The sequence below is a fragment of the Equus przewalskii genome, chromosome 1 (assembly GCF_037783145.1).
Source record: "Equus przewalskii isolate Varuska chromosome 1, EquPr2, whole genome shotgun sequence".
Lineage (NCBI taxonomy): Eukaryota > Metazoa > Chordata > Mammalia > Perissodactyla > Equidae > Equus > Equus przewalskii.
In genome coordinates this window covers 57,180,624-57,195,027 of record NC_091831.1, presented here as the reverse complement: position 1 = coordinate 57,195,027, position 14,404 = coordinate 57,180,624, and the positions used below count along the sequence as shown (strand labels likewise).

The window sequence follows — 14,404 nt, the reverse complement described above, 5'->3', positions numbered from 1 at the left end:
TACTACCTTACACAATAATTAATCTTCATGTTAATGTACTTTATTCATTTACTCAACACATTTGTATGAAATGTCTACTATGTACCAGGGACTGTTCTAGGCATTAGGGACACAGCAGTGAAGAAAGCAGAAAAAAGTTCTGAGAGTAATAAGAGAGTATAGTCAGAGAAGGCCTCTTTGATCAGGTGACAGGTGAAAAGTGACCTGAAGGTAGCAAGAGAATGCGCCAGACTGCTATCCAGAAGAGCATTCCAGGCAGGAAAAACCAATTCAAAATTCAGAGTAGGGCGAATGCATTATTACTATGCAGGGATCCATGGATACTGATCTTCAACATACTCATAAACCTGCAATTATAAACTAAATTCTCTATGTAAATATTTCTGAGGATAATTGCTTTCAACAGATTAAGAGGCTAGAACTTCAAAGGGTTGACCAAAGCTCTAAAATATGTTATCTTTAGCATTCTGTTCTGTATATTTGATGAAACACTTTAATCAGACTATTTTCCTGATCATAAAGGATAATACAAATGTATTAAAATTATAATTGATTTTATAATCTATTTTTTATTCATACCCAGTCTTTATATGTTTTAAATAAATCCATTAGTAAAATGACCATTAATATGCTGAAAATTCCACTTTCTCTTAACTATTAAACTAAACAAAATCTCAATTTGTGTAAGCAAATAGCAAAAGGCATATCTTTTCCTTAGAGTTTTCTATTACTTAGAGATAAAAAACTTACTAAAATGTGTTAGATTGGAAGAAGCCTAGAATAGTTAACTAGAAGAGCAGAATTAATTCTACATATCTCTTCATCTACAGGCACTGAAAGACACAGATACCACTAGCATTAATATTAAATCAGTGAAAGAGTTATAATTTTATGATGATACATGGTTTTCCTTAGTTACAAAATAATTTCTTTTAAATTCATGTACCAAAATGACTTCTGAATTCTAATAACAGATTAAAAGGAAACTAACCAAGGGGATATGTTAGGTGGGGAGGAAAAAATAAAGGATTATTTTGCTAGCAAAGGGCTGTTTCACAAATCACTTTGTTTCCACTGGAGGAGCACTGAGATCCTCTTACAGCATTGGTTAGATATACAGTATATACTTTATAAGTAGTAAGTAATACCAAAGACTATTTTTCCCACTTACTTATTTCTTGAATGACTACTAGATGATAGGCAGTATTAAGAGTTTAATTTATGGTAACTGGTAATAAAAATAAAACCGTATATAATATTTAAGGACACTGGCTTACTGGAATTATTCAAAAATTGTAAATATTTCTAACATTTAATATCAAGAACAATAAGCATGCATTTTGTGTTTCGTAATTGGCTCAGTACTCCTCTATATTTGTTTGCAAATGTCTGAAGTCTAAGTAAGTCACTTCACTTCATTTTCATCTTATCATTTGGTGGACAATAATCTCTTGGATCAAGTAAGTATGACTAATTTTTCCAATATAATTTATAAAATAAAACAATGTGAGATATGTTGATAAAATACAATTGAACACAATTATAATTTTGTACAAGCTATTACAAAATTAATAATTTGAGATATTTTACATTGTTTTATTTAAAGAATGAAGCAATCATTTATTTAAGATAAAAGTCTTCAACTATTTTGAAAATGACACTATGATGTTATAAACACTGCTCTAAATTAATGGTAAAAAGAAATAGATTCAGGTTGCAAAGATAAATATCAATGATGTTACATTACACCTCAATCACCAGAGGTAAACTTTTCAATTCCATTAAATGGCATTTTAATTCTAGAGTAAATAATAAAGTGTTATCAGATATCCCAAGAAAAACAATTAGACATTATATATCATGTGTCTCCTGAAACCTAATAACATACCACTACTTATGAGATAGTTTCAGGAAAAAAAATTAACTGAACCTGAACGTAATTAAGACTCTAGATCTAACTATCAATTTACAGGAAATAGAGGACAGCAGAAAATTTAAACCACACCATAGGAATGCAATCAGCAAAACTGAGTCAACTGGGGCTGGCCCCATGGCTGAGTGGTTAAGTTTGCCAGCTCCACTTCGGTGGCCCAGGGTTTCGCTGATTTGGATCTTGGGGGCGGACATGGCACCCCTCATCAGGCCACACTGAGGCAGTGTCCCACATGCTACAACTAGAAGGACCCACAACTAAAAAATAAGCAACTATGTACTGGGGGTATTTGGGGAGGGAAAAAAAAAAAGATTGGCAAGAGTTGTTAGCTCAGGCACCAATCTTTAAAAAAAAAAAAAAAGTGAGTCTACTGGAAAAATCACCTGGTTGTTTTTTCTCAAAAAATTAAACTGCAAGAAAAAAAACCAAAAGCAGTGAAAAAGGCACTCAAAAGAGATTTAAGAGATACATTAATCAGTCAAAATGTGTGGACCTTATCTGGCTTCCCATTCAAACTTAAAACATTACCTCAAATGAATGTTCTTTATTATCCTCTAATCTGTAGTCCAAAAGTACACTCAAAGACATGATGCTACAATCAAACTTGCCACTTTTTGCAGCCCAGTTGGGATGTACAATGATGGCTGGTTCATCAGGCAAAATATATCTTCTTTCCCGACGCTGGCGTTCCATTTCTTCTTGACGTTTTCTTTCTTCTTCCTATATATTTGAAATTTTATGTTTAAACTTCCATGTACACTATGTATGTAAATCAAATGTATACCATGTAAAGAAAATAGGAAAATATTTCCATGACTCCTTACGGTGATTATACCAACCACGGGACCTGGGAAGGGAGGAAAATTCAAATTTACTATAGAGGATGCTAGTTTTATGGCTCCTAATTCTTTCTTTTGGATTTCCAAGCATAAGAAACCGCATTCTAAAGAGGGGAAAAAACAAACCACCACCTATATTAACGTTATGTAAGTCACGGGATTCTGGGAAAATAGTGGTGGTAGCATCGTTTTTGGATCCCCCTGAATCACCACATTAAAAAGAGACAGAACAATCCAGAATCCAAAACCAAAATCCATGTACATTCACAACAAAACGAGGTGACAAGGTAGTCCCAAAACATCCCAACATACAAGTGGGTGGGGACAAGCCACAAGAACCAAAAGATCTATGTGTTACTTGTGTCTCTGTGGGGAGAAAGCAGAAGGAAGTAATGGAGTTGTCTGATGGACCCAAGAACAGGAAAACCACAGAACAGTCACTAGACATTCACTCGAAAGTACAGCAGGTCAATTTAAGAACAGTAGGTGAAATTAGGCAAGGTTTTACCCCTAAAAATAATGAGGACAAGGGGTCCGTGTTACGATCTGAAAGGGCCTAGAACATTCTAGCCTATGAACTTACAAAGTTGATTTATCCGGTCATGCTTCCAGCACGGGCACCCACACTGAGGAGAAACTTCTGGGAGTACAATCAACAGCAATCAGGACAGGAACAGAGACATGGGAGGAGGAGGTCCAGATAAAAGTGAGAGATGGCAATAGAGATAGGAATCTCAGAAAGTAAGCCACCATATGTTTTGACAAGACAAGAGAACAACAAAACACAGAGCTCTGTATAGTTAGAAAAGCTATCTGAGGCAACCTCTTTCTAACAAAGTTTTAGGCAAACGAAATTCACATAAAAATGAGGAACAGAGGGGTCGGCCCCATGGCCAAGTGGTTAAGTTTGCGTGCTCCGCTGCAGTGGTCCAGGGTTTCACCCGTTTGGATTCCGGGAGTTCACACGGCACCACTCATCAAGCCATGCTGAGGTGGCATCCCACGTGCCACAACTAGAAGGACCCACAACTAAGAAAATACAACTACGTACCAGGGGGCTTTGGGGAGAAAAAGGAATAAAATAAAATCTTTAAAAAAAAAAGAGGAACAGTAAAGGATTGAGGTCAAATCCCATAGAAAGTTACTATTTTTATAAAAAGAGAACAAGGGGCCAGCCCAGTGGCACAGTGGTTAAGTTCGCACACTCCACTTTGGCAGCCCAGGGTTTGTGGGTTTGGAATGCCAGGTGCAGACATACACACCGCTCATCAAGCCATGCTGAGGCAGCTTCCACATACAAAACAGAGGAAGACTGGCACAGATGTTAGCTCAGGGCCATTGTTCCTCACCAAAAAATAAAAAAGAGAGAGAGAGACAACAAGGAGCAGAATTACATCCCTGCAGACAACAAAAGTGAGCCAAAAAGACTTGGCCACAAGATAGATAAAAATGTTAACTTACTATAAGTGCACAAGAAAACTGTACAAGATATGAATGAACAGCATAAGAATTTAAAAAGTAAAAAATAAAGTGATAGAGTTCAGGAAACAGAAAGAAAAGATAGTTTCAGAAACTTAAGAATAAACTAGAAGGAATACAAAAGCAAACTCAAGAGATAATGCCTTAAGAGGACAAATGTAATGGGGAAAACGTAAAAATTAAAAAGAAAGGAAGAGGAAAAAGATTCAAAAAAGTGTGACTAGGGCCAGCCTGGTGGCACAGTAGTTAAGTTCACGTGCTCCACTTTGGCATCCTGGGGTTTGCAGGTTTGGGGCCCAGGCACGGACCTACACACCACTCACCAAGCCATGCTGTGGCAGCATCCCACATACAAAACAGAGGAAGACTGGCACAGATGTTACCTCAGACACCATCTTCCTTACAAGAAAAAAAAAAAGGGTGACTAATATTGAGGAAGCAAAAAGGTTCTACATGAGATAACAGAATTAAAGAAAACAAAAGAAAGGGAACAGAACAAATACAAAACACTATTATTTAAGAAAATTTGCTTGTTCATAGCAGTATTATTCAGAATAGCCAAGAGATGAAAACAACCAACTGTCCATCAACAGATGAATAAAAAAATGTAATATACACACACAATGGAATATTATTTGGCTTTACAAAGAAATGAAGTCCTGATACATGCTACAGCGTGGATGATCCTTGAAAATATCATACTAAGTGAGAGAAACCAGACACAAAAGGACAAATACTGTATGATTTCACTTACATGAGATATCGAGTATAGGCAAATTCAGACAGAAAGTAGAATAGAGGTTACCAGGAGACAGGGAGAGGAGTGTGGGGAGTTACTGTTTAGTAAGTAAAACTACTGTTTGGGATGATGATAAACTTCTGGAAATGTACAGTAATGATGGCTGTACAATACTGTGAATGTACTTAATGCCACTGAATTGTACACTAAGCAATGATATAATGGTAGTTTTTACTTATGTACATTTTACCACACACAAAAAAATTTTGATGATGAGAAACTTTCCTGGGGGAAAAAAAATCTGAAACTACATACTGAAAGAGCACACCATGAGAATGACTAGTATCAAATAACATTTCTAATAAAATTAGAAATTTTGTGGATCTAGGCAAAATAGCAAGGGACTGTAGGAGAAAGCAAACTGCATTATCATCATTTTTTGAAAGTAAAACTTTATATCAAAAAACAAGAATAACGGAGCCAGCTCCGTGGCTGAGTGGTTAAGTTCACGCACTCTGCTTTGGCAGCCCAGGGTTTCACCGGTTCTAATCCTGGGCGCAGACATGGCACCACTCATAAGGCCACACTGAGACAGTGTCCCACATAGCACAGTCAGAAGGACCTACAACTAGAATATACAACTATGTACTGGGGGGGCTTTGGGGAGAAGAAGAGTTAAAGAAGATTGGCAAGAGATGTTAGCTCAGGTGCCAATCTTAAAAAAAAAAAAAAGAAAGAGTAACATATTTAAGATATTCAAGGAAAATAAATGTGAGCCAAAGATTTTACATTCAGCATAACTGACTTTCAAGTTTAAAGGGCACAGTCAAACTGTTATAAAACATACAAGAACTTAAATACTGCTACTATGAATTGAGCAATCTACTAGAGGCGAGCTTCAGAGATAATGACAAAAGGACTAGTGGTTGGCATTAGAAATATACTTGTAGAACCTAGATTAAATGAGGATTAAAAGAGAGTACAGCAATATAAGGCTACATGCTAGGACATCATATTGACAGTACAACATAAAAACAATGGGGAGAAAATAGGGATAGAAAATGTAAAAATATTTTTAAACTAGTTTCAGCAATAATATTGGTTGGTGATGGTACTCATACTAGTACTGTGTGTATATATATATACGTATTTCCATCCACTGGCCAAAAAACAAAAAAATAAAGAGGACAATTTGAGCTTCAATAAGGATAAGAACTGCAAAGGACTGAAATCCATCAAATATGTTTAAATCCATAAATATATAAGGATGTTTAAAAACAAAAACAACATCTTAAGATGCTAGGGAACCAATTCATTATCTTGACAACTAGATAAACAAAAACAAAACAGTCCTTGCTTTAGAAGCACATATTCTAAAATTAAAATGATACAGAGAAGAGTAGCATGGCCTTTGCACAATAATGATGCAAATTCATGAAGCGTTCTATTAAAAAAAAAAAAGAATCAAGAATTGATCTTGCCTTCTTCTATATGAATTTCCCAATAGGTAAAACTGTACCACTGGGTAACCAAACAGCAGATGAGGAGACGTGAAAACAAAATGATGATTATAATATCACCATTTTTCAACCCCAACAAATCAATGGATCTAGGATTTGAGCAGCAATGGCCACCACCATCAACAAGTGAAAACTGGCTTTCTCTTTCTCTTTCTACTCTTCCTGTTCTGAACAATTCAGTTCTAAAGCAATTCCTCCAAGACAAGCAGACATCTATACAAGGGGTGGAACCTGGCAGGGAGAGAGAGCTACAATGGCCCAGAGCAGATGAGCTGCCCACTTACCAGGTAATGAAACTCAAATGGAGCAAAGAGGGCATCTATACAGAGAAACAGCATAGGGTAGGGAGTCAGACCAAAGTAGAGTAAGGAGGGTATCCAGATGGGAGAGGGAGAGCAGTGGACAACTGAGCAAGTAAGCAAATATATAAAGTATAACGACGATATGTTTCTCATTACTGGAGAAAGGAGTTAGACATATGGAAAGGCAGAAAATTAGAATGAACTCTGTGGCACTGGAGTAGAAGTGGAGATATTAGTATAAACTCATGACTTCCAATATACGTAAGATGTAATAAATATAGATATAAAAATATATGTAGGTATGCATATATATACAGGGATATATATCTATTCCATAGCTCTGTTCCCTGAGAGGGGTTGGGAACTGCATAACAATGAGCACATGTTGGCTTCTAAATACCATTACCAATCTTCACTCAAAGGTACCAGGGCTTCCTGGGGAAATGGCTGATTCCAGAGCTAGGGCAGGGATAGTACACAGCGAGACTGAAACATTTGTATTGTGCTACAAAAAAAGGATCCTCAAAAAATGATGAGGATATGTCAAAGGGCACAGAGGCCAACTTGAAAGGGCTCCCACTGGCCAACTCTAAGACAATTTCACTATCAAAATAAATATTTATAACCTTCTGAATAAAATAAGAAATCATGCACCCATGCATCTCTTAAGAACAAGGTAATTCTCCTACATAATTGCAAAACTATTATCACATCCAAGAAACTTAACAGTGCTTCGATACTATAGAATATCAGATCCATATCCATAATCAAATTTCTCCAATTATCCCAAAAATACTCTTTACGGCTTTTTCCCCCCATCCAGGATCCAGTCAAGTTTCACTCAGTACATTCAGTTATCATGTCTCACTGACCTCCTTTAATCCAAGTCAGTTTTGTTCTTTTGTCTTTCATTACATGGACATTTTTTAAAAGTTCAGACAAGTTGCTTTGTAGAAATTTTTACATTCTAAATTTATCTGTTTTCCCACAGATTAAGGTAAAACATTTTTGGCAGAAATACTTCATAAATAATGACGTATACTTCATAAAGCATACATTAGGAAACATAATGCTGGTTTGTCCAATTACTGGTGTTATAACTCGCTTGTGATATTGCTACATTTCAAATTCAGAAAACAAATGACAGGCTTCTGCATCCAGGAGTTATTCTATTGGGCACAACACTGAGGCATAAAAAGGCTTGAATAAACAGTCTCTGAATCTTCAGGAGTGAAATGCAATCAAACACAGAGCTATAGAAACAGCAAAATTCTAGGACAAGCACTTCACTTTGAACTTAATTTTGCTCTAACAAATTTTCTTTACTAAAAAAATGTAACATTATTCATTTTTAAAAGGGAAGCTAAAAATACATGACTTGGAAATAACTCAAATGTCTCTCAAATAGAGACTGAATAAACAAACTGTGATACATTGATATTATGGAATACTATTAAAAGCAATAAAAAGGAACAAATTACTGATAGACACAACATAATAGGTATTTCCTTAATGCATTATGCTAAGTTAGACAAGTCAGACTCAAAAGGTTATATAGTTCCATTGAAATGATATACTGGAAAAGGCAAAACTATACAAAAACAGACCTGTGGCTCCCAGAGGCTGGCAGGGTGAGAGAAGAAAATGCTTACCGAGGGGTACAGGGGATTTTTAGGGAGTGACAGATCTATTCTATGTCTTGACTGTGATGGTGGTTACATGACTACAGTCTCGTGCCAGATAATGACATTTCAATCAACGATGTAGCACACATAAAACAACGGTTCCATAAAATTAGTAACATACAGCCTAGGTGTGAAGTAAGCTACACTATCTAGGTTTGTGTAAACACATTCTATGATATTCACACAAAGACAAAATTGCCTAATGATGCATTTTCCACAATGTATCCCCTTTTTAAGCAACACAACTATTTACGCATTTGTCAAAACTTTGAAAACTGTTCACTAAAAAGGTTGAATTTTACTGTTCTGTAAATTATACCTTAATAAAAGTATACATACACATATTCCAAGAACTCCCTATAAACTAATATATTTAATAGCACATTTAAGTGATTTAGTATATACCTCTTTATCATCTTCAGATTTCCTATCATCTTCCTCTTCCTCTTCTTTTTCAGATTTCTCTAATTCCTTTTGTTCTTCTTTTTGCTCTTCTACCTTAAGCTGTTTTGTCAATCGGGCTATTAATTGGGATTTTAATCCTTTGGAACTAAGAGCTCGACTTTCTAATTCTTTTCGAAGATCATTTACCTAAATATACAGAGCATAAAAACACAGAAATAGAAAATAGGATACTGAAACAGTGAACATACTGTGCAATTAACTTCTGTCTGATGTTTAAAAATTTTGGTGAAAAGGACACTGGTGGGCCAGCCCGGTGGCGCAGAGGTTAAGTGTACACATTTCGCTTTTGTGGCCCAGGGTTCACCAGTTCAGATCCCGGGTGCAGACATGGCACCGCTTGGCAAGCCATGCTGTGGCAGGTGTCCCACATATAAAGTAGAGGAAGATGGGCACAGATGTTAGTTCAGGGCCAGTCTTCCTCAGCAAAAAGAGGAGGATTGGTAGCAGATGTTAGCTGAGGGATAATCTTCCTCAAAGAAAGAAACCAAAACAAAACTATTTTTTAAAAAAAGGACACTGGTACAGCTCATAAAATGTTTGTTAAGACAAACAATTATTTTTGGAAAATAATTTGCAGCACGTTTTAAGATACTTAAAAAAAACAGTTAATGCTTTCTTTTATGTATTTTTGGTGAGGAAGATTGGACCTGAGCTAACCACTGTGGCAATCTTCCTTTATCTTGTATGTGGAATGCTGTCACAGCACAGCTTGACAAGCTGTGTGTAGGTTCACACCCAGGATCCAAACCTGTGAACCCCGGGCCGCTGAAGCAGAGCATGCGAACTTAACCACTACCCCATGGGGCAGACCTCAAGTTAATGCTTTCTTACCCAGTAATTCTAATTTCTTGGAATTTACCCTAAGGAAATACCCTAAACACAGGAAAAAAAAAAAACTTTAACATTCCTTACACTAGGCCCTCCCTTGAAGAAAGTGAAGAATCTAAATATCTAATAAAAGAGTAATATCTAAGGAAAACAGAACTACATCAACTAGATGGAAGAGTATAGAACATTTAAAAATAATTACATAGGAAACACTAATAGTAATTGAAAAGGATGGGACAGCACCTTTTTTTATACAACACAATTAGAACCAACCAACCAATCACAAAGCTTATAACCAGGAAAATAATGGAAGAAAACACATCAAAATTTTAAGAGTGGTTGTGTTTGAGTGATAGGCTTGAGTAATTTTTTTCTTCTATTTTTTATGTTATGTACTAATTTTTAAAATAAGCACGCATTATATTTATAATCAAAAGAAACACGAGTTTCAAAATAAGAAACTTGTAGCAGGCTGGCCCGGTGGTGCAGCGGTTAAGTGAGCACGTTCCACTTCGGAGCCCAGGTTTCACCAGTTCGGATCCCGGGTGCAGACATGGCACCGCTTGGCAAGCCGTGCTGTGGCAGGCATCCCACAAATAAAGTAGAGGAAGATGGGCACAGATGTTAGTTCAGGGCCAGTCTTCCTCAGCAAAAAGAGGAGGATTGGCAGATGTTAGCTCAGGGCAAATCTTCCTCAAGCAAAAAAGGAGGAAGATTGGAACAGATGTTAGCTCAGGGTGAATCTTCCTCAGCATAACGAAAAATAGTTTCATAAAAAAGAAAAACTGTTTTTTGTTGAGAAAAGACGTTAACTGAAAGATTAGCTTTTATATGCTAAATAAGTTGCTAAACCAAGTAATGATCAACCTCTGATCTTCTGATCATGTAGAATAAATGTATGCAGAATCTATGGATTTACATTGAAATTATAGGCCTAGAGATGCAAAACTGCAGAAAGAAAATAGGTCCAAAGACCCTGGAGAGCAGAAAAAAAAACTACTACAGGTTAACAAAAGACTTTCAGAAGAAGGCTTTAAATTATAATTTCCTTCCCAGTTCACATGTATTATCAATCCACTTTTTACTTGCAAATTTTATTTTACAAATTGGATAATCTTTTCCTATGTTTCTTCCCTTCTCCTAGAATTTAAATTCCTTACGTGTAGAAATTCTGCCTTCTTGGTCAGTTCTCAAATCAGAGAACAATGCTGCTCACACTCTAGGTGCTTGTATATTGCATTCAACAAATATTGGATGAACTGATTTATGAATATACCTTATGTTTAAATTTTATACATATATGCATATGTACAATATAGAATACTTATATAAAATCAGTGTACTTCATTTTTAATGGGTTTTATCTGAAAAACATTCCTCATTCTCTACTCCTGTTCAGAGATTTCAAATTAAACACTATCACTTTCAAAGTTACCTTCATTGTCTTTGGATCAAGTTTAGACCAATGGGTAGGAGTGGAAATTTCTTTAGCTTCACCATCATCTTTCTCTTCTTCATCCTGATGTACAAAGTTAAGAACATAATTACTATTCTGAAACCTTAAAATAAAAGTAATTTATTTTTAAAAGTCTGTTGCTGATCTGTGCAAGGTCACAAATGTTTCAGATTGTCTTCTCCTAAAGTTATTATTTAGGCAAGTCCACGTACATACATTCTACCACTTTTAACTGATCACAAAGACACTCATCAGCCAATCAAAGCCAGATCTGTGAAACACAAAAGGGTGATAAATTACAACACAAAGGATATCAGGGATGCACAAACACTGCCGGTCTCCACTAACCACACAGTGTGTGATCTTGCCCCAATTTTCAAGCCACCCAAAGTTAAGACTGATTTAGTCAGACCTTTCAAATGTACCAAAGACGATGCCACATAGCCTGAAATTTCAAATCTCTCAGACTTGTGGTTGTCCAATTTCAAAAATCCATGACTAGAACTGATGACCGTGAAAGAGAAAAATTTTTAAATTTTAGAAAATGGCAAAATGTTTAAAATGGCTTAATACTGATTCTTGCTCAACAACTGGTCCCAGATTCCAGCAACTAGACCTATGATAAAAACAAAATTCTGTGCAATTTAAGCACAACTTATTTTCCTTTGAGGTCTCAGCACTCTTAAAGTTAGTTTAATAGACAAATTTTTTTTTTAAGAGGAAAGAACATACAACTATACTGCTGAAAGCTGGATTACCAGTCGCTGTTACCAGTTATGTTCCTCCATGTGTGTTTGTTATGTAGTGTGTGGTGTGCATTTGTGCCTGTGTTCCTGTGCCTGTGAGAAGCGGAAATAGAAAAAGGGATTAGCGTTCAGTGCCTGTTCTCCATCAGCCTCCTTGCGTTCACCCTGAAGCTTCTCGACCAGCTGCTGCTTGTATCCTCGGGAGAGGGTTTCCCACTCTGAGCGGGTGGGAAGGCAATGCCAAACATCCGGGAAAAATAAAACCACTGTCTCCACATGAGCTGGAACTGTACGCCCCTTGTGGGTCTCCTCAGGGCGATGGTAGCGAATCTCTGCAAAACGGTACCTGTTGCAAGGGAAGAAGCATGTTGGAAAAAAAATTCTAAAATACATTTAAAAGACCCTAGTTCACTTGTAGCACATCAAGTAAAGAAATTTTGCTGCAAGAACTTGAGGTTGGTCTAAAGAAAAAAAAATTATAGAAGCCATAGTTCCTCTTTTGGTACATTTGTACAATATTTTATGGTTAAAAGAAGAATATGTTCCCCAAGGCATTTTCATGTTTGCTTACAGAGCTACCCTTATTTTAGAGAATACCTGAAGAAGCTGGAAAGCTGTTCAGATTTCATGTGCTAAAAAAGAATATTCTGAATTAAGACACAGGAAATATACTAAAATACACAGGACAAATAAGCCTCAAGAGAAAATATGGCTGAACAAAAATAATCAGCAACTACATCATTTTATAACAAAAGAATTATAATGAAATGAAGTTCTCTCTTGACGATCTTCTCCAGCTATGCATGAAATGAAAAATATTTTCAACATACATCCAACTTCCAAAGTACACCATAACAAAACATTTAAATTTTCAGTTTATTTTGATTAGTTCTTAATCCTTTTTCCCCCAAACATTTTGGCACCAAATAAACTTTTGCTATAAATGGGGATTTTCCTTTGAGATTACCTGCATGATCAAGGTTGCTAAAATAAGGGTGGGGGAGGGAAGGCTGATAGACAAGAACATCTACATAAACTATTAGAAAAACATTTCTAATCAAGAAATGAATTGGTACTTACCATTGTGTGCAGACACTTAGATCAATGCCTGTCAGAGCCTTACAACAACGAATAGCAGTCTTAATCAACACAGAGGGGTCTTTTTCTGGGTCTGGTCCATCCAACGAAGGAGACCAGTGGCCTCCAATAGCCATGGCTTCATCCTTGCCTTTCATGCCCACTAAAAACTAATTCAAAACAAAGAATCATTTACATATATTATGCAACTTGTCAAATTGCAAATAAAATACGTGAAAAGGAAAGGTACAAACCTTTCCAATATCATTTTTACTACCTCTGGTATCTGTCAGTCAAGGAAGAGTTCAGTTCATCGTGTTCCACACTGCATTTCAGCAATGGAATAGGATTTACACATCATAACTCATCCTTCTAAAGTATTTCTTCAGATAAAGAGCTCTTTTAAAGAAAGCTATAATTCAAACTTTAACAGCATCCAAAGATACACTAAATCCATTACCACTAAGATTCTACTATGCTACAAACGTAAAACAGCAAAATGACAGTTGAACTAGTGACATATACATAAGATACAGCCATAATCTGCAATGAAAAAAACATCTACATCATTAAATTCTGAGTACCTTAATACTAAAATCAGTTATTAAACCAAGTGACAAGATTAAAAGGGTGGTACTTTTAGTTTTACATATATACACACACATACAGTTAGAAATAAGCAAAGTGACTATACCCCTAAAGTTGAAACAAATCTTTCATTTTACCTTAACAAGTCTAGCAGGATGCTGAAATCCATCTCGAAGTTCTTGTGGGTCTTCAGCAAGAGCACATGACTTATGATACAAATCTTCCATACTAGGGCTAGCCATCAGCATTACCTATTATAGTCAAATAATTCAATCCTGTCAAAAGTCTAAAGTAACGTAAAAAAATGAAAAGCACTACTAATTATCCTTACATATTAGATACCCAAAATTTTTCATAAAATGCTATAGCAGTAATGGTATTAGATACCTTATAATCATATAGTTTTAATCATATAGCTTTTTATTTTTTTAATTGCAGTAACATTGGATTATAATGTAACATAGCTCTCGGATGTACATCATAATATATTTTGAATTATGTGTAGATTATATTATGTTCACCACCCAAAAACTAATTATAGTCCATCCCCTCACATGTGAGTCTAATCACCCCTTTTGCCCTCCCCCCTTCCCCTATGGTAACCACCAATCCAATCTCCATTGCTAAGTGTGTGTTTATCATTGTTTTTATCTTCTACTTATGAGTGAGATCATACGGTACTTGACTTTCTCCCTCTGACTTATTTCACTCAGCATAATACCCTCCAGGTCCATCCATGTTGTCACA

At 36.0% G+C, this 14,404-nt stretch overlaps 1 protein-coding gene, 1 non-coding gene and 1 pseudogene across 6 annotated transcripts in view; 1 reads left to right on the top strand and 2 right to left on the bottom strand.

Moving 5' to 3' along the window:
• CCAR1 (cell division cycle and apoptosis regulator 1) overlaps positions 1-14,404 on the bottom strand; it is a 52,247-nt gene that overhangs the window by 11,925 nt on the left and 25,918 nt on the right. For all 5 annotated transcript variants that reach the window (XM_070564363.1, XM_008530177.2, XM_008530175.2 and 2 more), the window contains exons 12-17: positions 13,795-13,908; positions 13,073-13,239; positions 12,128-12,338; positions 11,226-11,309; positions 8,903-9,088; positions 2,462-2,653 (exon numbers count right to left, since the gene is read on the bottom strand). In XM_070564363.1, coding sequence (XP_070420464.1) covers positions 2,462-2,653; positions 8,903-9,088; positions 11,226-11,309; positions 12,128-12,338; positions 13,073-13,239; positions 13,795-13,908 — 954 coding nt within the window. The remainder of the gene's footprint in view (positions 1-2,461; positions 2,654-8,902; positions 9,089-11,225; positions 11,310-12,127; positions 12,339-13,072; positions 13,240-13,794; positions 13,909-14,404) is intronic.
• LOC139078373 (U6 spliceosomal RNA) lies at positions 6,344-6,444 on the top strand (annotated as a pseudogene).
• LOC139078514 (small nucleolar RNA SNORD98) lies at positions 13,371-13,435 on the bottom strand. Its single transcript, XR_011531508.1, has one exon. It is a non-coding gene; the product is annotated as a small nucleolar RNA SNORD98 (small nucleolar RNA).